Raw genomic sequence first — 25,849 nt, forward strand, 5'->3', positions numbered from 1 at the left:
TATTCTTGAGAGCGGAGCTTGACCAATTCTTTGTTTTGATGGACAGGCAGTTGTGTACTCCGATATAGGCATAATCTGCAAAAAATGTGTCTTTTCCCCCGTCAGGTTAGCTCCTCAAAGGGGCAGATACTACCTGCCGTGATTTATTGGCACACCCTGTTCCCTGTTCCTCAGCCCAATTTTCTGTGCCTGCTACTATTAATCACTATTATGTGTTCTCCCGGCTTCGACATGGTGACAGCGGCAGAGTATTTTACACATTTAAGACTTCCCAATAACGAGCTCTGATCTTTGCACCACAAGTTGACATTGTTTTTCAGTGAGTTCAGAGCTTCTGAGAAGTTACTGACAGATCGATAGTCAGTTATAGGGGGAAAGAGACCTCTTATAAATGGAGAAAGGGGCATTTTCAATATCAACAAATATTCCAAAGGTTGTTAGTTTTTGCATAAAATACAGTTTAAGATAAAAATCTGAACAATTTGTACAAAGGCATCATTTTTCTACAAGAGTAGATACCGTATAAGGATAAGAGGCGGACTCCAACTCCATACAAGCCTATAGGAGGTAAAAGCCTGTCAGCAGTGATAATATAGCACTTATAGAATAGAAAATATTATTTATGGGTAAACAGCTTTAAGCAACCTATACATGGTAGGAGAAACAGCTAATGACTGTGTGAAAATATCACGTGAACAATTCATAACTGACTGACATGGCAGTTCTGCTGAAAATGATGTTCTTGTTGGATTTAGTTTTTTTGTTTTTTCCTTCTTTCATCATCATCAAAAATTGATAGGCTGCTTGGCCTATTGTTCTGTAGCCCACCCCAGCCTTGTGCAGATCTACAATTTTGTCCCTGGTGTCTTTAGACAGCTCTTTGGTCTTGGCCGTGGTGGAGTGGTTGGATAGTGATTGAGTGTGTGGACAGGTGTCTTTTATATAGGTAACGAGTTCAAACAGGAGCAATTAATACAGGTAATCAGTGCAGAGTAGGAAGGCTTCTTAAAGAAAAACTAACAGGTCTGTGAGAGACAGAATTCTTGCTGGGTGGTAGGTGACCAAATACTTATTTCATGCAATAAAATGCAAAGTATTTATGTAAAAATAATACAATGTTGTGATTTTCTGGATTTTTTTTTTAAGATTCTGTCTCTCACAGTTGATGTGTATCTACGATAAAATTTACAGACCTCTCCATTCTTTGTAGGTGGGAAAACTTGCAAAATTGGCAATGTATCAAATACTTATTTTCCCCACTGTAGCTCTTTCAAAGACTAGCCCATCCATACCTTAAGGTAGCCAGACCGTTCCTCCATTACCAAGAAATTGCCACTTCAATCAAGATGCGAATGAGGCTGAAGTGCTTTGGGCATGATGACACTTTCCATGCTCTAGTCCATCCCAAGTGCCACTTTTTTCTGCCTACATGACCTCTCCTTTCCTGGATGACTTCAAGCACCAGGCCGGAAATAAGGATCTAGACTGAGAGGCTTGGAAAGTGCTTCATTATGCCCAAAGCACTTCAGCCTCATCTGCATATTGTTTCCAGTGGTGGTTTCTCATTAATGGAGGAATGGACTGGCTAGCTAAAGCTATGGATGGTACATGGTAAGTGGTACATGTAGTGCTGGATTAAACCCTGTGGAGGCTCCCATGCAGTTGAAATCTGGGGGCCCTTTCAAAAAATGATTTCCTAATACGCTTTTAAATGGACTAACAATTTTAATATACCAATTAAATTGTATTAAGCAGAACAAAAATTAAGTCAATCAAACTTCATTATAACCGAGAAAAGATAATTATCTATTGCCGATCTCAGGTGTAGGCCTATATATACTTGTCTGTATTCCGAAAACTTCTACTGATGAATGTCATATTATGATCTGGAGTCGGTGAGAACTTGCGGCCAATTACCTCTCCTCCACTCCCACTCCCTGTTCTGGCCAATCACAGAGCTGCCATGCCCGATCCCATACATGGCCCCCCTCTAATACAAGCGCATTCTAGAACATACCCGACCACAGCTGAAACATCATTTCACTCCTGCTTGCTGCAATATTCACATCGGACCACCATTGCTCCAGGTGGCCCACTCTGTTAGCCGGTCAGGCCGGCACACTGCTTGTATCAAATCAATATTATTTTTCATCTGTTGTACAGAGTCCCCCAAAGACGTAGGGCCCATAGGCTGGTGCCTACTATGCCTAATGGGTTCTGGCTTCATGTACATGTAGAAAAGTTTGGGGGCTGAAATCAAGCTAACAGATTCTCTTCAAGTACTGTCAAGTATCTAAAAAGTTTTTTTTTTAATTGAGTCAGAATAAAGAATTGAAAGAGCAGTAGTAAGTAATATTTTTACATCTTGGTATAGACTGGACTTTTGCTGATGCAAAATTCTTGCTGGACTTGTATTAACCAGGCGGCTTTTGATTCCTAGAACATATTTAGTTAATTCTCCATTAATTGCATTCAAATACAGTGCAGCTCAGTTGTGAATGATGTGGCCCCACATTGAATGAATGGTATAACATTTAGCTTACACTGCATTAAACCAGGATGTGTATGATATCTCATGCTCTGTTCCCATCTCATTTTGGCAGAGGTCGGAGGTGTACGTCTGAAGTATGCTCTGAAGCATAATAGAGTCTCTGATGTATGCCTTTGTACAGGCCATTGACTTCCATTGAAAAAGATATATCATTTTGGAATTCAGTACAGAAAAATAAGGTTGTTCTTCTCAGAGACTGAAGACAGGCCATGTAGAAAGTCTGTGACCCTTCATAAGTGTCCAAGGAGAAGCACTTCTCCCCTAACTGGAGGGGGTCTCGGCACCTAGACCATCACTAAGCAAAACTTTAGTCTGAAGTTACTATGTTGTGTTTTGTTTTTATAGATTTGGTGTAATCAAAAGCTGTTTGGAAGTAACAGTCACTATAACTCCAGTTGTTCTCAGTAGAGGTTCCACTCAGCGTAATATAGTGTCTAAATGCAATCGCGGTCAAAATTGTTACTGTTTGCAACAATCATTAAAAACGTAGGATGAGAATTACCAAAACTAGCTTAAAGTTAAAATGGGGGAATTTCCTGTTGTAGCTAGTCATATTCCAATTCCCATTTTTAAAGGGGCTCTGTCAGCACAGTATGACTGTTCAAACCAAGTACAGGCGCTCAGTGCTTAACGGCGGGGCCAATACTTTATATACACCTTCCCACCTGCTTGGTTTTTTTCTATGAAGCCAGAGCTGTCAATCAAATAAGGAGGGCGGAGATTGAGGGAAAACAAGCAGGTGGGAAGGTGTATATAAATGATTGGCCCCGCCATGAAGCACCAAGCGGTGGAACTTAGTTTGAACCGTCATTCTGTGCTGCCAGAGTCCCTTTAAGGTCAGGGCCCCATTATCAGTATTTGGTCAGTATTTTTTCTCAGGAGTGGGAGCCAAAACCTGGTGAGGAACAATCAGAGAAAAGGTATAATAGAAACAAGTCACCAATTCTGCATTTATCACCCACTCCTGGTTTTGGCTCCCACTCCTGAGAAAAAAATACTGACCAAATACTGATGGTGGGGCCGTGGCCTAAGACTTCCAGTGGAAAAATGAAAGCCTAAATCTGATTGTGTACAGTATATGTAATATTTTCCTATATTGAGAGGTCTCAAAACATAAAAGGCAAAACCTTCACTCCAGCAAAAAGCAGACTAAAGACCAAAAAGTACTAAATATACTTTATTAAATCTTCATTAAAACACATTAAAAAATTGAATCCACACAGAGGAAAGACAAAGTGGGCTAACTCTTGCAACTAACTGCTTGCATGTGTGTGATATGTAGACATCCACCAAAAATCAGACGCTCGAGGTGTATAGTAAGGGTAATTGATGTAGTAATTATACCAGCGAACTAAAAAGTGTTAAAAACTAAAAACTTGCGATTAGTAATGCGATGACTTAAACTTCTGTTCTTTTATTCTAAAAAGTATTTTTGTTTAGTTAGATCTTAAGACCTCCATACTCATTAAAGTCGCCTGAACCCATGGACTTTAGTGGACTAATTACTGGATCCTTCTGTTTTCACAGAAAATAAGCCACTGCTAGAGGGAACAGGCCGTGCCATACTCTGTTTTATCATAACTCATAACATCAGATGGTCGAGCATTTGGTCCACTGCTGTCTTAATAGCCTGCATGCCTATAAGCATTGTATGTGCACAGGGCGATCCTTTACAATCATTGTTCTGTGCACATAGAATATCACTGTTATTGGCAGCACACCTCCAGTTTACAAGATCAATATGCTGCCGAGACCGATGTGCTGCCACCACAAACGATCCAATCACCCGATGGATGAACATTTGCCGACATGTTTACACTTGCCACGCCTATTTTGTGGCCCAGAATATTTGCAAATTTTGGTGAGTCTTTGCAGTTTTACATCATTCTTGCCACTTTTTAAAGCTTGGTTAGGTATGGCCAAATGTTTGAATTGCAACTTTTTTAAAGTTACAAAAATAGTTGCAATTTTCAGCCTTTTAGGGAATTGATAAAATTGAAGAAACAGCTCTATACCAAAAAGTTATATGCATCAAAATTATCAAACATGATGCAACACTTTGATAAATTAGCCACAAATAAAAACAGCACACCTTCCAGAAAAACTGAGTTCAAAGACCTCACAGTCCACATTTCTGAATTAAAGGGGATCTGTCAGCTGGATTTTACACCCCAAACTATTTATATGCACATGTAGGTCCTTCAAAGACAAATCCAACAATAACCTTACATGGCCAGTCCCTCCTTTTGTTACTGATAAATTAACATTTGAATTTATATGTAAATGAGGCTGTAGATCTGAAGCCTCTGTCACTCCAGCTCTATATCCACCGCCTTCTCCTTCTAAACTGACAGCCTCTATGCTGTGTGACTTCAGGCAAAGGAGCAGTTGGTAAAGCAGGAGGAGGCAGCGATGGTTGGGGTATAGAGCTGGAGTGACAGAGGCTTCATATGTACAACCTCAACTGCATATCACTTCAGACGCTGATTTCTCAGTAATGGAGGAACTGACTGGTCGTGTAATGGTATTGCTGAACTTGTCTTTGAAAGAGCTACATGCACATATAAATAGGTTAGGGGGTGAAATCCTGCTGATAGACTCCCTTTAACCACATTAACCCATCCTTTGAGCCCCAGACAATCCGTAACTCTGTTGCTTCTCTTCTTGATCTGTTGATCCAGTAACTTTCTGCTCAGTTTTGTGCTTTAACACCAGGGATCGCTCACTTGAGATAACATACACTGCTCAAAAAAATAAAAGGAACACTTATACAACAGAATATAGCTCCAAGTATATCAAACTTCTGTGAAATCAAACTGTCCACTTAGGAAGCAACACTGATTGACAATCAATTTCACATGTTGTGCAAATGGAAAAGACAATAGATGGAAATTATTGGCAATTATCAATAAAGGAGTGGTTCTGCAGGTGGGGACCACAGACCACATCTCAGTACCAATGGTTTCTGGCTGATGTTTTGGTCACTTTTGAATGTTGGTTGTACTTTCACACTTGTGATAGCATGAAACGGACTCTACAACGCACAGAAGTTGCTCAGGTAGTGCAGCTTATCCAGGATGGCACATCAATGCGAGCAGTGGCAAGAAGGTTTGCTGTGTCTGTCAGCATAGTGTCCAGAGGCTGGAGGCGCTACCAGGAGACGTGGAGGGGGCCGTAGGAGGACAACAACCCAGCAGCAGGACCCCTACCTCCGTCTTTGTGCAAGGAGGAACAGGAGGAGCATTGCCAGAGCCCTGCAAAATGACCTCTAGCAGGCCACAAATGTGCATGTGTCTGCACAAACGGTTAGAAACCAACTCCATGAGGGTGGTATGAGGGTCCAACGTCCACAGATGGGGGTTGTGCTCACAGCCCAACACTGTGCAGGACGCTTGGCATTTGCCACAGAACACCAGGATTGGCAAAGTCGCCACTGGCGCCCTGTGCTCTTCACAGATGAAAGCAGGTTCACACTGAGCACATGTGACAGATGTGACAGAGTCTGGAGACGCCGTGGAGAACGATCTGCTGCCTGCAACATCCTTCAGCATGACCGGTTTGGCAGTGGATCAGTAATGGTGTGGGGTGGCATTTCTTTGAAGGGCCGCACAGCCCTCCATGTGCTCGCCAGAGATATCCTGACTGCCATTAGGTACCGAGATGAGATCCTCAGACCCCTTGTGAGACCATATGCTGGTGCGGTTGGCCCTGGGTTCCTTCTAATGAAGGACAATGCCAGACCTCATGTGGCGGGAGTGTGTCAGCAGTTCCTGCAAGATGAAGGCATTGAAGCTATGGACTGGCCCGCCCGTTCCCCAGACCTGAATCCGATTGAGCACATCTGGGACATCATGTCTCGCTCCATCCACCAATGTCACGTTGCACCACAGACTGTCCAGGAGTTGGTGGATGCTTTACTCCAGGTCTGGGAGGAGATCCCACAAGAGATCATCCGTAACCTCATCAGGAGCATGCCCAGGCGTTGTAGGGAGGTCATACAGGCACGTGGAGGCCACACACAATACTGAGCCTCATTTTGACTTGTTTTAAGGACATTACATCAAAGTTGGATCAGCCTGTAGTGTGTTTTTCCACTTTAATTTTGGGGGTGACTCCAAATCCAGGCCTCCATTGGTTAATAAATTTGATTTCCATTGATGATTTCTGTGTGATTTTGTTGTCAGCACATTCAGCTTTGTACAGAACAAAGTATTCAATGAGAATATTTCATTCATTCAGATCTAGGATGTGTTATTTGAGTGTTCCCTTTATTTTTTTGAGCAGTGTATATAAGTACTTTATTGTTTTTCCCTGTTTATCTGTGCACAAATTAAGGTAAACTAAAGAAGTGTCACATTTTCATGTACATTTTACTGTATTCGCTCTTTTTCCATTTCTTTAGTTATGTTTAATGTAATTGTTCCAATGTGAAGTTTACGTTTTTTTTTTTTTTTCAGGTAAGATTATGCCAAAGTCCGAAGCTTCAGCTGAAGAACAGCCCTCCTTACATACTTGATATTCTACCTGACACATATCAACATTTGAGACTTATCTTGAGCAAGTATGATGACAACCAGAAACTTATGCAGCTGAGTGAAAATGAATACTTTAAGATCTACATTGACAGCCTAATGAAAAAGTCAAAGCGTGCTATTCGACTCTTCAAGGAAGGAAAAGAGAGAATGTATGAGGAGCAATCCCAGGAGAGGTAACTCCTTTGCTTCCATTTTAACTTGTTTTATGGTTATGGTTTAAAAACTGATTACTTTGTATATACCCAGGTCAGTCATTGGCTGGTAAAGCAGTATGGCATGCATTGTGAGCTGGCACGACACAACCATGCAATGCCTTTATGTAGCCATGCCACTCTGTATGTAGAGCTTGTACATCAGGTCTGCAAGGAATGTGATGTGTGGCATACAAGTGATACCTTCATGCTCGCATTTTTGGATTAAAAAAACACACTAAAGCCTTATTCACGCTTCTTTGTTTCATGTACATTTTCAATCCGTTTTTTTCAATGAATAGAACAAATAGCCATTATAATTTGTGCTGCTATTCACGTGTCCGTGTTTTTACGCAAACCGCATGTCCATGCAAAACTCATGAAGGCATGTCTGTTTTTTTTCCCAGTATCACAGATGGGATGTGCCAGTACAAGACTAGGGGTCCGCGTGCCGTCTGTGTGCTGTTTGTATTTAACATTGCAGAGGATAGGAGAAGCTTTGTAATTTATTTATCCATCCGTGAAAAACACTGATGATACGTTGATGGTAAAAAACGGACACACAGGTCGTACACTGATGACACATTTTTTCACGTACATGTTTAACCCCTTTCCAACCCATGACGTCTTAGTACGCACATTTGCGTACCCCCCGTTCAGTGAGGGCTGCTGCGCTGAGCCCTCACTGAACCGAGCACATGTCAGCTGATTCTTACAGCTGACATGTGCCCGCAACAGCCGCGGGTGGAATCGCGATCCACCCGCGGCTGTTAACATGATAAATGCCGCTGTCAATCTCCGACAGCGGCATTTAACGCGCGCTTCCGGGTTGCGCGTCATAAGCCCCTCCCATCGGCGATCCCCGTCATGTGATCGCGGGTCACCGATGGGTGGGCACGACAACCCAGGGTCTGCAGCAGACGCCTGTGGTTGTCATGATCTGGTCGCTATGAGCACCACCTAGTGGTCGGCGCTCATAGCACAGGACCATTTCTGCTGCATGCAGGGGATCTGCTCGTCCCCTGTATGTAGCAGAGACGATCAGACAACTGCTGCTTCTAGTCTCCTATGGAGACTATTGAAGCATGCAGTAAGTGAAAAAAAAAAGTTTTTAAAAATATAAAAAAAATATAAAAGTTTAAATCACCCTCCTTTCGCCCCATTCAAAATAAAATATATATAAAAAAAAACCCTACATAGACATATTTGGTATCGCCGCGTTCAGAATCGCCCCATCTATCAATATAAAAAAAGAATTAATCCGATCGGTAAACGGTGTAACGAGAAAAAAATTCTAAACGCCGTTTTTTGGTCGCCGCAAAATTGCAATAAAATGCAATAACGGGCGATCAAAACATCGGATCTACCCCAAAATGGTATCAATAAAAACGTCAGCCCGGCGTGCAAAAAATAAGCCCTCAACCAGCCCCAGATCACGAAAAATGGAGACGCTACAGGTCTCGGAAAATGGTGCTATTTTTTTTTATTTTTTTTTTACCAAATTTTGGATTTTTTTTTCACCACTTAAATATAAAAGAACCTATACATGTTTGGTGTCTACGAACTCGTAATGACCTGGAGAATAAGAATGGCTGGTCAGTTTTAGCATTCAGTGAACGTGGTAAAAAAAAAAATAAGAAACAACTGTTGTATTGCACTTTTTTTGCAATTTTACCGCACTTGGATTTTTTTCCCTGTTTTACCGTACAGGATATGGTAAAACTAGTAATGGCGTTGAAAAGTACAACTCGTCCCGCAAAAAATAAGCCCTCACACGGCCATATTGACCAAAAAATAAAAACGCTATGGCTCTGGGAACAAGGGGAGCAAAAAACGAAAAAGCCAAAACGACAAAACCCAAGGTTGCGAAGGGGTTAAACATCGGCATGTGAATGAGGCCTAAAAAGCATTGTATATTGTCTTTTTTTTATTATTTTTTTTTTAAGGATGGGGATATTTGATTTTTTTTTATTGTTGTGTGTTGCTATTTTTGAATATATGTGTTGGTATTTACTCTTCTTTTTCATTTTCTCAATGCTTTTTTGCTTTACAGTTCACTGATTGTGTGATTCCAATATTCCCATTAAGAGCACCATACACATTAGATAAGTCGCCCAAACCTGCCAATTTTGACGGTATCTTGCAACAATTTACAGTGTATGTGGATATCCCGACTGCCCCCAAACAGAATTATGTCAGGGAGCATAAGATCGTGCTGATGGAATATAATAGCCCAATGCTTCTATTTGGCAGGTAAATAAGCTGCTGCCAGATGACTTAAAGGGGTTTTCTCACTTACAAAGTACATTTTAATCAATAGATGCTGAGATAATCTTATAAATGTGCTCCTGCTGTGTACTGTGTAATGGCTGTGTCTGACCGTACAGGAACATGGTCTGACACCACAGCTGCTGGGCAGGGGAGGAAGCAAAAGAGTATACAGACATTACAGCAGGGGATCACAGATGATTCTTTTTGTGAGGTAAAATATTTCACTGCCTGTTTTTAATCAATGTTTTACCTCAAAGTAAGAATCTGCTGTGACCCCCTGCTGTAATGTCTGTATACTCTTTTGCGTCCTCCCCTGCCCAGGAGCTGTGGTATGATCAGACCATGTTCCTGTACGGTCAGACACAGCCATTACACAGTACACAGCAGGGGCACATTTATGAGATTATCTCAGCACAGGAACATTTTTTTAGACACATCCAATTGTGGAACTTAATATTATTCAAAGATCTATTGATTAAAGTATTGATTAAAATTAACTTTGTTCGTGGAAAACCCCCTTTAAGTTCCTGTTGCTCTTTAGACGGCTGTCATCCAGAGGATGGTTTGGACGGCAGCTGTTTCTCCCGACTCTCCCATACACAGGAGCGCTCACTCTGCTGAGCACTCCTGTCTCCTCTGTGAGAGAACCACTGCTCTAGAATCTACAATCTCTAGAGACGTCTTATCTCTTTTAAAACAAAAGGATCGATTGTCTGAAATCAGACATGTTGGATCCTTAAATCCCTGACATCATTTGTTGGGGTCCCCCATACACATTAGACTGTCAGCTGAACCCATCATTATCGGCAGATTAGTCCAACGTTAGCCACTGACATAATGTCCGAATACACATTAGTTTATCTTATAGAGACTACTGGAAAGCTCTGCTGGGTAGGGTTTTACTTTGTATGGATGAGTCGGAGACTTGGTTGTCTAATGTGTATGGCCAGATTTAAGATCCCATGATTTGTAATGTCAAAAATAGCAGCAAAAAAACATGGCTTGTCTTTCGCCCTAAACAAGCATATCACCTCTGTAGCCATCAACTGGCCGAAGCAGTGACCACCAAGTCATTGATTGACTTCTCTAGTCACATGTCCATACAGGACAGGATGTACAGAGATCAGTGTACATCTTGCTCCAGTCGTAGGACATTTAAACTACTCACAAGACGCTACCTGACAAAAATGGAAGCAAAAGGACCAATGGGTGACCCAGGCCGTATAAGCCTGGGTGCACACTACGTTTTTGGCCATCACCGTTCATCCATCATCCATTCAAAAAGTATGCCCCCAACAGTGGCCACTGTCAGGTTGGACGCCGAGGCATCCATGCACCATATGGACCCGTTGTAAAGAAACATGTACCACATGGTATACATCTAGTTGCAGCGGCCCTTTGTATAGGAATGTACAATCCCCTGAGATTTCCTGTACAGTTAAACCGATGGTGTGCAGGCGCATAGTGGCCAGATGGAGGCAGAAAGAACACACTTTGGGCCACCCTTTGGTGAATGGTCGCCTATGGGAACAGCAGGAATAGCTGCCGACTTGTTGGATAAGTGCACAGACGCAGTGTGCACTTAACATTAGAGGAGGATTTTCATTACACTTCGTCTGTTGTGTTTGTCTTTTTTTAATTTAGAGGTGGAAAACCCCTTAAGAACTTGGAACTTGTTTTTTTCCACTTTAGAAATGTATTCTGTCTTGCAGGCTGCTAGTGGGAGGTATTACCGCGTCTCAATCTTCTGTGTGTTAAATTTAGGCATGTGTGATTTCGGTATCCTTTCGGCTATGTGCATCACATTTGTCTGCCTATGTGTCTGCACATTGTGGTATCAGCCTTTTCCCAGCTTCTGCTTTATTGTTCTGAAAGTGTACTGAAGCTCCTATCTAATCACTGAGCATTTCTCACATCATGCGGTTTCTTCTGAACCTTATCTGTTCATAGAATAACCAGCTGATTATAAATGAAAGCTGCATGCTTAAACTGCATCAAGTGCATTCTTATTTTTAAGTTCTTGTCTGTTTGAGAAAAAGTGCAGATAATGGATATTGCTGGTATCGTGGAAGAATTTCGAGAATATGCTCCTAATTTGTACATAGCTTTTATCATCTTAAAAAAAGATATATACGTAAAATTGATTTTTTTTTCAATTAAATTTATGGTGCAAGATGTTGCTTAAAGGGAATCTGTCATCATGTTTTTGCTACCTCATATGAGAGCAGCCTGATGTAGGCATAGAGACCCCAAATCCAACGATGTATCACTTAGATTATTGGGTGCAGCAGTTCTGACACAATCAGAGCTTTTAGATTGAAGCAGAGCTAAGAAAGCTAACCCCACCCATACTACGCTGTGTATAGACCGTGAGCTGCATATCACAGGAGGGGGCGTGTCAAACTAGCATGCAGCACTGCTGTGTCCCATCAATGATAAACTCCTGGTGCTAAAACCATCATTGCAAGCAAACACAACCACAGAGCTTGATAAGAGAGGCATTGCTGAATTCAGTGTTTTAACTCCTACAGCATGCTGTCTTCAGATTACATAGCGAAAGCCTGCTGGCAGATTCCCTTTAAATATCATTCATGCCACGGGAGATGTGTGATTACAGGACCTGTGGCCAGATTAGTGTTGGCCGGGGAATAGATGCCCCACCGGGTTGGTTCTGGCAAAATTGTATGTAATAAAAATGACTATTGGGACATCAATAACACTGACACATAATTTTTGTGGTTTGAGAGCTTGGGGGACCCAAGTTGTCCACTGTCAATGTGAAAAGTTACTGATTATTAAGCTAATAATAAATAGTTATATAAGTTCAGGTTTTTTTTTATTGTGTTTTGAAGCCAAATCTAGTGGATTAAAAAAAGAAGATAAGTAGAATCTGTCCTTTGTACGTTATCTAACTTTATCATCCGCTCTTGGTTTTAACTTCAGAAAATGGCATCAAAAACCTGATCAAAAGCTGAACGTTTACCGGCACCCCGAGGGGTTTAAAGGACTTACACGCTTTCAGTATGCCCTATTTTAGTACGATTGATTAGAACTGGCATCCAACGGTGCTATTTCTCCATCCCCCCACCAACCCAAATGAGCTGTTCTCAGAGGGTCCAGCTGATTAGAAAGCGTGGGCTATAATGGGCCACTGTTTAGGAAGCAGTCTCAAGAACTAAGTTGTAAAGCATGAAAATGATCTGCACTAAATTTAGTTGAAACAGACCATTCCTGAGAGCAATAGTTTAACCTCTTAGATGTCACTGTTGTTCATTGCAGAAAAGTTAGGAATGAAGTGAGGGGTCATCACACAATCCTCCCGATCTATAGGTTACCACTACAGCCAAAGCATACTGAAGCCTCATGTGTCTGTCATGTTTCTATACCAATAAAGCTCAGGAGATGCATAATTGTACAATAAACTGCAATATTACAGTATTTCAGTGTATTGTATAGTCAATTGAAGTTTCAAGTCCCCAAGAGAACGAATAAGTTGTAAAGATTCCAAAACATTTAAAAATAACTAAAAATATAATATATCTAGAGCGAGAGAATTTAACTCGCCCCTTGTCCTGTAATGAAAAAAGTAAAATCTAAACAATTTGCATATTTGGTATTATTAAATTTAATTTAATTATATTAAATTATCCCAAAATGGGAGAAAAATCAAAATGGCAGAATTGCTGTCTTTTGGTTACTTTAAGTTGCTTAAAAATAGAATTAAAACATTAAAAAGTTGTGCAGACTCCAAAATGGTGCCAATAAAGACTACAGCTCTTTCTGCAACAAAGAAAAAGACCTAATTCAACTCTATCACGGCTCTCAGAATATGGCGACTGAAACCAATTACCACAAGTGTACTGATTCATAGAAAAAAGAGAACAGGTAATTTTTACTACAAAGTGAATATCGTGAAAACAAAAACCAATGAAGGTCCTTTTACACCATCGCGTGCCGCCGGGAAGCCAGGACGCACTGGGTAGAAGATCGTGGGCCATCAGAAGGTGAGTATAATGTTTATTTTTTATTTTAAATTCTTCTTTTTTACAGGTACTATGGTACCTGGATCTGGAGGAGAGTCTCCTCTTCTCCAAACCCAGGTACCATCCGCACATTGAATCGCTTAATATCCACATGTGTACATGTAGTCATGTGGACATTAAACGATTTCAATGCAAGTCAACGGCGGCGAAAACGCCGCGATTACGCAAAATTAATGGTACCTGACACGTTTTCACATCGAACTGAGAATCTATGGGGATAAAGTGAACGGTAGGATTAGAATGCTAATGACATGCGGGGTCCTAATTCCTTCCTGCCGGCTTCTAACCATCGCCAACACTTCTGTCTCTAAACCTCGTTTTGAAACCTGGAAAGTATTGGTAGCATTTAGCGTAGATCCTGAAATACCAATCACCTGACTGAACATCCTGGAGAATGTTCACACTTAACCTTTGGACCTTATTAAAAGCGATTGGATCAACTCTTATTTGCTTTACTAATTAAATACAGATAAAAACATTTCTGTGTGTAAGTTTTATCTTCTGCAGGTAACAGGGCATAGAAAAACCACACTGAGTTCTGTAGAAGCAGGGTGTTATCCCGTGTAAGCCGTAGGTACAGATCGCCGTTGTATGATGTTTCATGCAGCCCTACTGCGTGGTGTAAAGGGGCTTTTCTGTGACGGTATATTACTCAGATATCCCATCACTTTTTCATGGCTTGAATGGATCTGAGCTCTCGGCCACCTACTTTGAAGAAACAAGGTTGAACTAACCAGGATTTTGGAATCTGTGAGGGTCCTGGCAGGCAGATCTATAAGAGATAGCTTATCCTAGTGCTATGCCATTACTTTCTGTGATGGGGAAGCCCCTTTCATGAAGGCTTAGGTCATTGTGAAGAAGTAGAGACCTCTGGTGTCTCAATAGCTTGTGTCTTTGATCTATTCAGTAAGAGAGTAAAAGGTATCACATAACACTCTCCTACAAGTCAGCAGAAAAAGGCTGTGCTTGGAAAAGAAGCCGTCACCTATTGTCAGTGCTGAATCCTGCCATCTCCTGTGTTACCTTTCCATTGTAGCACATTGTCCTGCTTTACTTTTAATGTTGTGACACAGTCACTGGGAAATGTGAAATGCTATGATGACCATAGAGGGAGGTTCTGAGTGACGGATTCCCCTGAATAATAGGGATAATGTGCTGTTGGGTCAGTCCCTTTAATTAGGGCTGGGTGATTAATTTAACTATTTTGATTAATTCACTACTGGCCTCTAACTCATACACCCACCTTACTCCACCTGAATAAAAAAGAACAGAAAATCAAAAATAATGAAGACCTTGGAATAATTTGCTCCTGGCAAAGTTTAGTGGTGCTTGGAGCAGAAGTCCACAATATCCTATAGAGGCTCCTCCTGCCAGTTCTATTTTCACTATAGTCAGTTATTGCTTGTGGCAGGCAGAGGAAACCTAGAAGAGATTAATACTAATCAGCTATTAACCCTGTGGTGTGGACATGGTAGATGCCCCCCACACTAACTAGTGCTGTGAAGAAAGTAATTCAGCTAAAGTTTATTGAATTTAAAGAGCACTTGTAACCAGGTGAAAAGTGACCAGTTTCTGCTCTTAATTTATAAAGAAATCCTCAATATGATTCCAGAGATATGGGCCTTTTTATTTAGTGCAAATTTTTATGATTTTACAAGGGGGCATGGCTCACAGGATTCCCCGTATCTGCAGGTTAATAGCCTTATTTTACATGACAGGTTCCCTTTAAATGCTTGGCCACTCTGTACTTGTTTTGAACAGTCTATCTATGCTGACAGACTCCTCATTCTGACATATGACATACTGGTACCTCCTGGAGCTGAGCCTGAATCATATCCGGTAGATGTCGGCTGTTGTACACAGCTCACATTTTCCTGTAACTATAGCGGCCTGAACAGACTTCACTGCTATTTAACCATTGAAATGCTGCTGTCAATTATTAGCTGTGGCATTTAAATTGCTGGTGCAGCGGCTCCCATCAGCCCCCTGTGACAGTCGTTGGTGTCCGATGCTTTATGGCAGCCTGCTGAAGGCTCCTATTGATGCCATCTTTGTCTGCCTTTGAAGACCAGCCTGTGGATGAGCTTCATAGTAGAACGTCATTTTGCCTATATACTGCAGTACAATAGTTTTGCAGTATATAGACAAAGCGATCAGACGATTGCAGTTTCAAGCCAAAAGGACTTAAAAAAATAAAGTAAATAAAAAAAAGTTTACAAAAATATAAATATAACATTTCGAATCACACCCTTTTTCCTTTTTAATAATAAAAATAAAAAATAAGCTTATTTGGTATTGCCACATCATTAAAAGCCCAATCTATCAAAATATAACATTTATTTATTAACCTATACAGTAAATGCCATAAAGAGAAAAACATAATCAAAAAGTTAGAATTGTCTTTTTTTTTTCATTTAATTCACTATGTCTCCCTAATATAATGCAATGTACGTATTCCAAAGTGGTATCAATAAAAACTTGCCACACACAAAAAAACGACAGAAAATGGCGACACAAACAAATTACAAATTTCTGAATTGCTTTTCACCACTTAAGAAGGAAAAAAAAAAAATCACCGTAATCGTATCAGTGGGAGAATCATATTGCCAGGTCATTTTTAACATACAGCGACCATCATTAAAACAAAACCGAAAAGATAATCTCAGAATTTTTTTTAATTTTATTTTTTTTCCACAATTTCCCAGTACATTCAGTAGTAAAATTATATTGGTGTCATTAAAAGCTATAGTTTGTTTCTAAAAAAAAAAAACAAGCCTTTATTCTGCAATTTTGGCAGAAATATAAAAAATGTTATAACTCTAGGAAGAAGGGGAGGAAAAATCAGATGTGCCAGAAATGAAAAATTCCCTGGTTAGGAAGGGGTTAAAAGGCTGCACTTCACTATAAAAAGATACATCTTCTCAATGGCTCCTCAGTGACCTGATAGAACAGGTCTTCTTACACAGAATAGGGGGAGTAAGAAAACATTTCTTATAGCTTTGCTATCAGAACAGATCTGTACTCTTTAGTAAATCATTGGCTTTCCCTCTGTTTCCTATGTGCTTGTTACACACAAAAAATATCTGATAATTTAGTTCTAGTTCCTCTTCTACTTAATAGCGGCATTGTGAGATACATTTGTTATGCAAAACTTTATTTGTCAAGCCATGTGGTCACATTCACAGTATGTAAGGCTGTGTGCCCACGTAGCGTTTTACAAGCGTTTTTGATGCGGAATTTCCGCAGCGGAAACGCTTGTAAAATGCTTGGTAACCCGCACCCCATGATCCCCAATGGGTTTCCGCAACTTCTATGCACATGCTGCGGATTTTTCCGCAGCGTTTATGCCGCGTTCAAAAATCCGCAGCATGTCATTTAATTTTGCGTTTCCGCAAGCGGAATTGCCTTTGTCCAATGCATAAAAAACGCAAGGCAATTCCGCATGTGGAAAACGCGTGATAAACGCGCGAAAAAAGCGCGATAAACGCGTGCGGAATTCCGCATGCGTTTTTCCGGGAGAGGACTTGCATTTATGCAGCAGAAATTTTCTGCTTCATAAATGCAACGTGGGCACATAGCCTAAAAGTGAGAATGCTGACCATGTTCAGGCTGCCAAGGTAGAAGATAATGATGTGATAAGAGATTCCCTCATTTCAAGCTGATAATGCAACCATGGAAGAATGTAATACATTATATATATATATATATATATATATATATATATATATATATATACAGTACAGACCAAAAGTTTGGACACACCTTCTCATTTAAAGATTTTTCTGTATTTTCATGACTATGAAAATTGTACATTCACACTGAAAGGCATCAAAACTATGAATTAACACATGTGGAATTATATACTTAACAAAAAAGTGTGAAACAACTGAAAATATGTCTTATATTCTAGGTTCTTCAAAGTAGCCACCTTTTGCTTTGATGACTGCTTTGAACACTCTTGGCATTCTCTTGATGAACTTCAAGAGGTAGTCACCGGAAATGGTCTTCACTTCACAGGTGTGCCCTGTCAGGTTTAATAAGTGGGATTTCTTGCCTTATAAATGGTATTGGGACCATCAGTTGTGTTGTGCAGAAGTCTGGTGGATACACAGCTGATAGTCCTACTGAATAGACTGTTAGAATTTGTATTATGGCAAGAAAAAAGCAGCTAAGTAAAGAAAAACGAGTGGCCATCATTACTTTAAGAAATGAAGGTCAGTCAGTCCGAAAAATTGGGAAAACTTTGAAAGTGTCCCCAAGTGCAGTTGCAAAAACCATCAAGCGCTACAAAGAAACTGGCTCACATGTTAATTCATAGTTTTGATGCCTTCAGTGTGAATGTACAATTTTCATAGTCATGAAAATACAGAAAAATCTTTAAATGAGAAGGTGTGTCCAAACTTTTGGTCTGTACTCTATGTATACGTCCTAGGTCGGTAAGTCCCTGCCTGGCCACAGAGATGTATTTATATGTCTAAGGTCAGAAAGGGTTTAATAACTAAAAACTGACTTGCAGGTAGTGGGAAGGTATTTGTGTTGTTAATCACATGGTGAAGATTAACATCTGAGTCATTACAGCAAACATGACACAAGATCAGAGTTCCACGTCTATGTGTTTAGAACTTTAGGATTTAAGTCCGTTATCTTCTCACATAACTTACCTGACAAACTTGAACCCCCATTAAGATGTTGAAAAAATTAAGTAATTCTTGGGTATATTACTCAACGCTGCTATCATCAAGGTGGGGATAATCTTATACCCCAGAGTATAAATCTGCCTATGCCATAATATACCCGGGATATAATCAAGCCTAGGCCGCTTTAACCCCAGGTATAGTCTGGACTCTGGGTATACTCTGGCCTCTTACACCAGTACCTCCACCTGCCTCCGATCTTTTAATGACAGGTCACTGCTGATATTTCATACAGAGAAGGCAGGTGTATAAACTATGTATAAACTATAACCTATACTGAGCTTCATTAAATGTAATATATAGTCTGAACATATCTGTACATCCCAGAGTGTCAGGAGAGCTGGCTCTGGCGGCATTATTTACTAGATCTAAAGAGAGGATATATGCCTAATAAATATAATATCGATGTGCTTCACTGATTAACAGGAGAGCTGATAGTACCGATCCCAATAAGATGTTCAATTCATGGGATCCCTCTAGTCCAGGGGTGCACAACATTTTTTTGTCCAAGGGCCACATTGGTTCAGTATGGCAATCTCGAGGGCCGCAAAAAAAAAAAAAACTAAAGGGGTAATTACATGAATATATAACCAGAACCTCCGTTAGTACATTAATATATTACTAGAACCAAGTCTGGAGCATTTGAGGAGGATTTGGAGAGTTTTTGCTAAAAAGAAAAAAATCTGTGTGAACACATGCTAATTTAATGTGAGTTTTTGGACAGAAATTTGCTAAATCCTCCTCATAATCTCAAATCTCTAAGTTTTGAGGATTTTTTTTAAGTTTCAATATAGCCATGAAGCACTTTATGGATATTACTACATGTGTACAAGATCAAAACCACCATAAGCACATGAATGCAGCACCAGAAACACCATTAGTATATGAATTCCGTGCCAGAACCACAGTCAGTACATGAATGCAGCGCCAGAACCACCCTTAATATATGAATGCAGGTCCAGAAACACCATCAGTACATCTATACAGCACCAAGCTAAGTACAGAGAACAATTGCAATCTCCATAATATTCCCTTCACATTACCCCTCTCCATACCGTCCCTGCAAAAAAAACTACAAGCCTCTGCATAATAAGTCCCCAATAGTACCACTCTCCCTAATATCGCCTCACACACACACTGAACCTCTCCATAATAACCCCCACAGTGCCCCACTCCATAATATCCCACCCTACACTGACCCTTTCCAAAATATACCCCCAAACTGCCCCTTTCAATAATATTACCTCCACACTGCTGTCCTCTTCATAAAGTCCACCCACCCCACTACCCCTCACTATACTGTGCCCCCTTTCACCATCCTCCTCATAATGTGCCTTGGGAGTTAAAAAATCCTCCCATCCCCCGGCCTCCTTATCTAAAATGATTAATATGTTTACTCTTCAGCTCCCATGGAGCCATCCGACCCAACGTCGGCAGCAGTGTGATGACGTAAGTAGCGTGCTGACCTCATCACGTTGCTGCACGTCGGGCCCAGGACTGACGGGTGCTGCTGTGCCCCAGTCCCATCGCCGCAGTGATCAAATCTATGAGGAAGGAGAGACAGGTGCTGTGTCTCCCGGACAGTGGTACAACATAGCTTGGTGGGCTGTATGTTGTGCAGGCCTGCTCTACTCAGTGCTACTGACACCTTGAGGAGCGCATACACATTTTATATTGCTGGTGCTATAGTTGTCTATAGATCTAATGAATAACATAGCCAACGCTAATGCCCTGGAATGTATAGACTACAGTGGGTACGGAAAGTATTCAGACCCCTTAAAATTTTTCTTTCTTTGTTTCATTGCAGCCATTTGGTAAATTCTAAAAAGTTCATTTTTTTTCTCATTAAAGTGCACTCTGCACCCCATCTTCACTGAAAAAAAACTGAAATGTAGACATTTTTGCAAATTTATTAAAAAATAAAAACTGAAATATCACATGGTCATAAGTATTCAGACCCTTTGCTCAGTATTGAGTAGAAGCACCCTTTTGAGCTAGTACAGTCTTCTTGGGAGTGATGCAACAAGTTTTTCACATCTGGATTTGGGGATCCTCTGCCATTCTTCCTTGCAGATCCTCTCCAGTTCCATCAGGTTGGATGGTGAACGATGGTGAACGTTGGTGGACAGCCATTTTCAGGTCTCTCCAGAGATGCTCAATTGGGTTTAGGTCAGGGCTCTGGCTAGGCCAGTCAAGAATGGTTACAGAGTTGTTCTGAAGCCACTCCTTTGCTATTTTAGCTGTGTGCTTAGGGTCATTCCTTCAATTGCAACCAGCCGTCCTGTCCCTGCAACTGAAAAACTCCCCCATAGCATGATGCTGCCACTACCATGTTTCACTGTTGGGATTATATTGGGCAAGTGATGAGCAGTGCCTGGTTTTCTCCACACATACCGCTTAGAATTATCACCATAAAGTTCTATCTTCATCTCATCAGACCAGAGAATCTTATTTCTCATAGTCTGAGAGTCCTTCATGTGTTTTTGAGCAAACTCTATGCTTGCTTTCATATGTCTTGCACTGAGGAGAGGCTTCCGTCAGGCCACTCTGCCATAAAGGCCCGACTGGTGGAGGGCTGCAGTGATAGTTGACTTCGTGGAACTTTCTCCCATCTCCCTACTGCATCTCTGCAGCTCAGCCACAGTGATCTTTGGGTTCTTCTTTACCTCTCTTACCAAGGCTCTTCTCCCACAATTGCTCAGTTTGGCTGGACGTCCAGGTCTGGGAAGACTTCTGGTCCCAAACTTCCTCCATTTAAAGATTATGGAGGCCACTGTGCTCTTAGGAACCGTGAGTAATGCAGAAATTCTTTTGTAACCTTGGCCAGATCTGTGCCTTGCCACAGTTCTGTCTCTGAGCTCTTTGGGCAGTTCCTTTGAGCTCATGATTCTCATTTGGTCTGACATGCACTGTGAGCTGTGAGGTCTTATATAGACAGGTGTGTGCCTTTCCAAATCAAGTCCTATCAGTTTAATTAAACAAAGCTGGACTCCAATGAAGGAGTAGAACCATCTCAAGGAGGATCACAAGGAAATGGACAGCATGTGACTTAAACATGAGTGTCTGAGCAAAGGGTCTGAATACTTATGACCATGTGATGTTTCAGTTTTTCTTTTTTAATAAATTTGCAAAAATTTCTACATTTCTGTTTTTTTTCAGTCAAGAATGGGGTGCAGAGTGTACTTTAATGAGAAAAAACAATGAACTTTTTAGAATTTACCAAATGGCTGCAATGAAACAAAGAGTGAAAAATTTAAAGGGGTCTGAATACTTTCTGTACCCACTGTACATACTACCTGTACTGAGCTTCATTGCATGCAATATAATCTGAACATACTAAGGTGTCAGTAGCGCTGACTACAGGAATCCCAGACATTGGGGGATTGGGGGTCTCAGGCATTGCCCATCTTGTAGGGATTGGCACTGTTATCTCTCCTGATTGCCTGGTATGTATAAACTATATACTACCAATTTGTATCTGTGCGCTCCAAGGCCCCAGCCTATCAGGAGTGCTATCACAAAGCTTGCAGTGTGCATGATCATGTTATGCGTAAGAAGCGGGTCAGCCATTATAGTCTGGAGTATTCCATACGCGACCGCTGTTAGGAGGCCACAGTATAATCGGACGGAAATGACAGACTTCTAAGAACAAGGTTGGTAACACCACTGATATATTTGAAAGCTGCTGACAAAATGCACATTTTTTTTTAAATACTTTCAATTATAAAATTTAAAGTCATGCCATGTGGTATAAATTAGAAGGGTATTACATTCATGGGAAAACCCCTTTAAAGAGATCACGTGTCTGAAATGCCCAGTGTGAATGAAGCATGCATTACCAGGACATGCACAGGCGGCTTTAGATGGGTATATGCAATACAGTCCCATAGGGAATGCGTGCAGCGGCGGTGCGTATGTACGGTTGATGCTTCATTCAGACAGGACATTTCACTGCCCCGTGCTCGGAATCATAGGGTATCCCAGCAGTCAGAGCCGCGTCAATCAGCAAATTATCGTCCATCCTATGGAAAGGGAATAGGTTCTAAAGATAGGAACAAGCCATTAAGGCAGTATTCACTGACTGCTTTCTTGCTATTATTCTTATAAATGTTTTCTTAAAGGGGTTGTCCGGTACTTTTAAAAAAATGCCAGTGTGTTTTAATGATAAATACTACCTTCTTTCTACTTACCTTGCGCTACTGATACTGCCTGTGAGTGGCGCTACCGGTGGCCCCTCACAGGCAGCACCTGACCTCACTCTGACGTCATGACAAGTGAGGCGTGACTCAGCGCTGGGGTCCCCGCAGTGGCTGCTGGGTTGTGGGCGGGGTTATTTCCCTGCTTCACACCCAGCATCCACTGCTCGCTTTCCCAGTGAATGAAAACAGGGAGAACGCGCGGTGGATGGCGGGTGTGACGCAGGGGGTAACCCCGCCCACAACCCAGCAGCCACCAGCGGAACGCAGAAGAGGGACCCCCGACTGTAGCCTGGACTTGTCGTGATGGCAGTGGATGTCAGCGCCTGCTGCAGCCGGGGGTCACGTGATGCCTGTGAGCGGCCACCGATAGCGCCGCTCACAGGCAGTATCAGCAGCGCAAGGTAATTAGAAAGAAGATTGTATTTATCATTAAAACACATTGGCATTTTTTTAAAAGTACCGGACAACCCCTTTAAATACATTTGTATTAAAAGGGATCAGAAGTGTCCACAGTATAAATGTTGCTCATTTTTGACTACAGCAGCACTTCTCCCTCTAGTAGGCTATAGCTCTAATCACAGGTGTATTTCTTGTTCACGAGTGGACTTACTGTGAAGTCTTCGGCTGCGTGCCCACTATGCGTTTTTCAAGCGTTTTTGCCGTGGAATTTCCGCAGCAAAAATGCTTAAAAAATGCTTGCTAATACGTGCCCCATGGTCCCCAATGATAATCCGCATGTGCTGTGCAGATGCTGCGGAAATTTCCGCTGTGGATTATCATTGCGGAAAAATACGCAGCATGTCCATTAATTTTGCGGACGCGCAGCGTAATTGCCGCCATTGACTTGCATTGAACCACATAATATCCGTATGAACACATTTGCACAAGCGGATGTCATACGGTTCAATGTGCGGATGGTACCCGGGTGTGGAGGAGAGGAGACTCTCCTCCAGACCCTGGTACCATAGAACCTGTAAAAAAAAATAATTTAAAATAAAAAATAAAGATTATACTCACCGGCCCCCGGTCTCCTCAGCGATGCGTCCGGTCTGTTGTATGGGTCGCGGTGGTGTAAGGACCTGCCATGACGTCATTTAGTCATGTGACAGGTCACGCAATCGCTGATGTCGGCGGTCCTGTGACCTGTCACATGACTCAATGACGTCATGGCAGGTCCTTTCACACCACCGCGACCCATACAACAGACCGAACAGAGCGGAGAAAACACCGGAGGCCATCGGAAGGTAAGTATAATCTTTTATTTTTTACCATTCTTATTCTTTTTTTTTTTTAACTATTACTTGGTCACACTATATAAATCCATGCCGGTTGCATGGATTTATATAGTATGACCAAGTTGTCAAGCACTTTCCAAGTGATGCTAAAATCTCTTGGAAAGCGCTTGATAACCCGTATGCGGAAATTCATGTGAAGAACGCTTGACAAACGCTTCTACCTGGCGGGAAAAACGCATGTACAATCCGCAAAAAATCTGCAGCATTTCTGCATCTTGGGCACATAGCCTTAGTCTTTACTTTATAATTCTCCTATTTCTGGGGACCACGGCTTGTTTGGCTCACACGTGTGGTTATAGGCTTACTAGGTTGGATGACCAAAGGTTCTAGGTATGCAGGTAAACAGCCCGGGGCCTTGCCCTAAAGCAACCATGGAAAGAAAAATATTTGTGCTGCCGTTCTTTCTATTTCTTCCTAAACATCCTCCCATGTGTTTTACTGTAAATACAAAGTCTGTTTGCAACACACAATTGTAGATAGGGAAAATGTCATATGGATAGCACCATCATATTTCGAATGCCCCCGTTGTATTCAGGCGTAGGGAAAAATGGGAACTGACCACAACTGAGACCCAACCTATAGGAAATGGCGTAAGACTGACCAAGTAAAAAACCACAAGAGCATAGATACTGGGGTGGTGGTGGATTGAACAGTAGAGTGCTGTTCTCGATTTTATCAGGTATGCTCCTGGAAGATCCCTATAACTCCACGTAAGCAATAATGATTATAAATGTTCTTATTAAGCCATGTAATCCAAGGAATAGTGATAGGATAATCATACATGTTAGATACCTTGTTTGACTGACACCTGTATCTCTCACACCCCCCACTGTACAGATGCAGCCGTAACTTGGCCGAATGTTCAGGAGTTCTGTATAGAGAGGGGGGTGCGCTGCTTTCAGACATTTCTACTGTGACTTATCTCCCCAGTAGAACAAAAAGAAAATTGCCGTTCTTGATGAATCAAGGCCGTTGTGTGAACTTATTCCAATTAAACAAATCTTGTTTGGACTTATTTGACAGCTTTAGGCTACGATCATACTATGGGCTTTTGGTGAGTTTTTGCTGTTGCAGATTTTCTGCACCTATTAATTAAATTAGGTTACTTGCGTATGTTGATTGCACTTTGTTAGTGTGTTTTTGACGTTGCCGTTTTTTTTTTCTTGTTGATGTGTCATGTTTTAAATAAAGCTGCTTTGCTTTTGATACTTCCATGTATGTATTTGGCTTTGACGAAACTTTATTGATACACTCATGTGCGAATTCCATGTGTTTTTGATATGTTTCCACCATGGTAAACGCACTAAAAATGCTGCATCAAATACCGGCCTGTGGGGAAAATCTGCACGTAAACCTCAGCGTATCCACTAGAGAAATTGACATGGTGTGGATTTGAAAAACACACTGCTGGCCATTTTGCACTGAATAAGAAAAAAATACACAGGGGCATGAGATTTCTATAAATCCCATCCACTTTGCTGTAAGACGCTGCGATTTTTGATGCATCGGAAACTCACCATAAACTTATTGTGGGTACATAGCCTTAGGCTATGTGCCCACGATGCAGATATGCTCCGGATTTTTTCCTGGGCGGATTGTACATGTGTTTTTCCTGCCAGGGACATGCGGATGTGAAGTGTTCTTCACATGCATTTCCGCATGCGGGTTGACAAGCGCTTTCCAAGCGATTTTAGCATCACTTGGAAAAGTGCTCGACAACTTGTTCACACTCTATATAAATGCATGCAGCCAGCATGGATTTATATAGTGTGACCGAAAGAATGGTAAAAAATAAAAAAATAAATCTATACTTACCTTCTGATGGCCCCCAGTGTTTTGCTTCGCTCCGTCCTGGCGTGCCGGCAGCTCGCGGTACACTGAAGGACCTTCCCTCACATGACTATGACGTCAGCGCAGGTCCTTCAGTCCACCGCTATCTGCCGGCAAGTGCAGACGAGCGCACCGCAGGCCATCAGAAGGTAAATATAATATTTATTTTTTATTTTATTTTATTTTTTTACAGGTTCTATGGTACCCGGGTCCGGAGGAGAGCCTCCTCTCCTCCACACC

The 25,849-nt window shown here is 41.5% G+C and overlaps 1 protein-coding gene across 2 annotated transcripts in view; it reads left to right on the forward strand.

Annotated features, from left to right (window-relative positions):
- The window catches only part of CBLB (Cbl proto-oncogene B), a 235,686-nt gene that overhangs the window by 92,542 nt on the left and 117,295 nt on the right, over positions 1–25,849 (forward strand). The window contains exons 1-2 of one of the 2 annotated variants that reach the window (XM_073664611.1): positions 4,263–4,412; positions 7,009–7,259. In XM_073664611.1, the coding sequence (XP_073520712.1) occupies positions 4,293–4,412; positions 7,009–7,259 (371 nt within the window). In that variant the 5' untranslated portion in view covers positions 4,263–4,292. Of the gene's footprint in view, positions 1–4,262; positions 4,413–7,008; positions 7,260–25,849 lie in introns of those variants that run through there. The other variant, XM_073664610.1, reaches the window with a different exon arrangement.

Source organism: Phyllobates terribilis, unplaced genomic scaffold, assembly GCF_046119375.1.
Source record: "Phyllobates terribilis strain yellow unplaced genomic scaffold, ASM4611937v1 Scaffold_2__4_contigs__length_985480577, whole genome shotgun sequence".
Lineage (NCBI taxonomy): Eukaryota > Metazoa > Chordata > Amphibia > Anura > Dendrobatidae > Phyllobates > Phyllobates terribilis.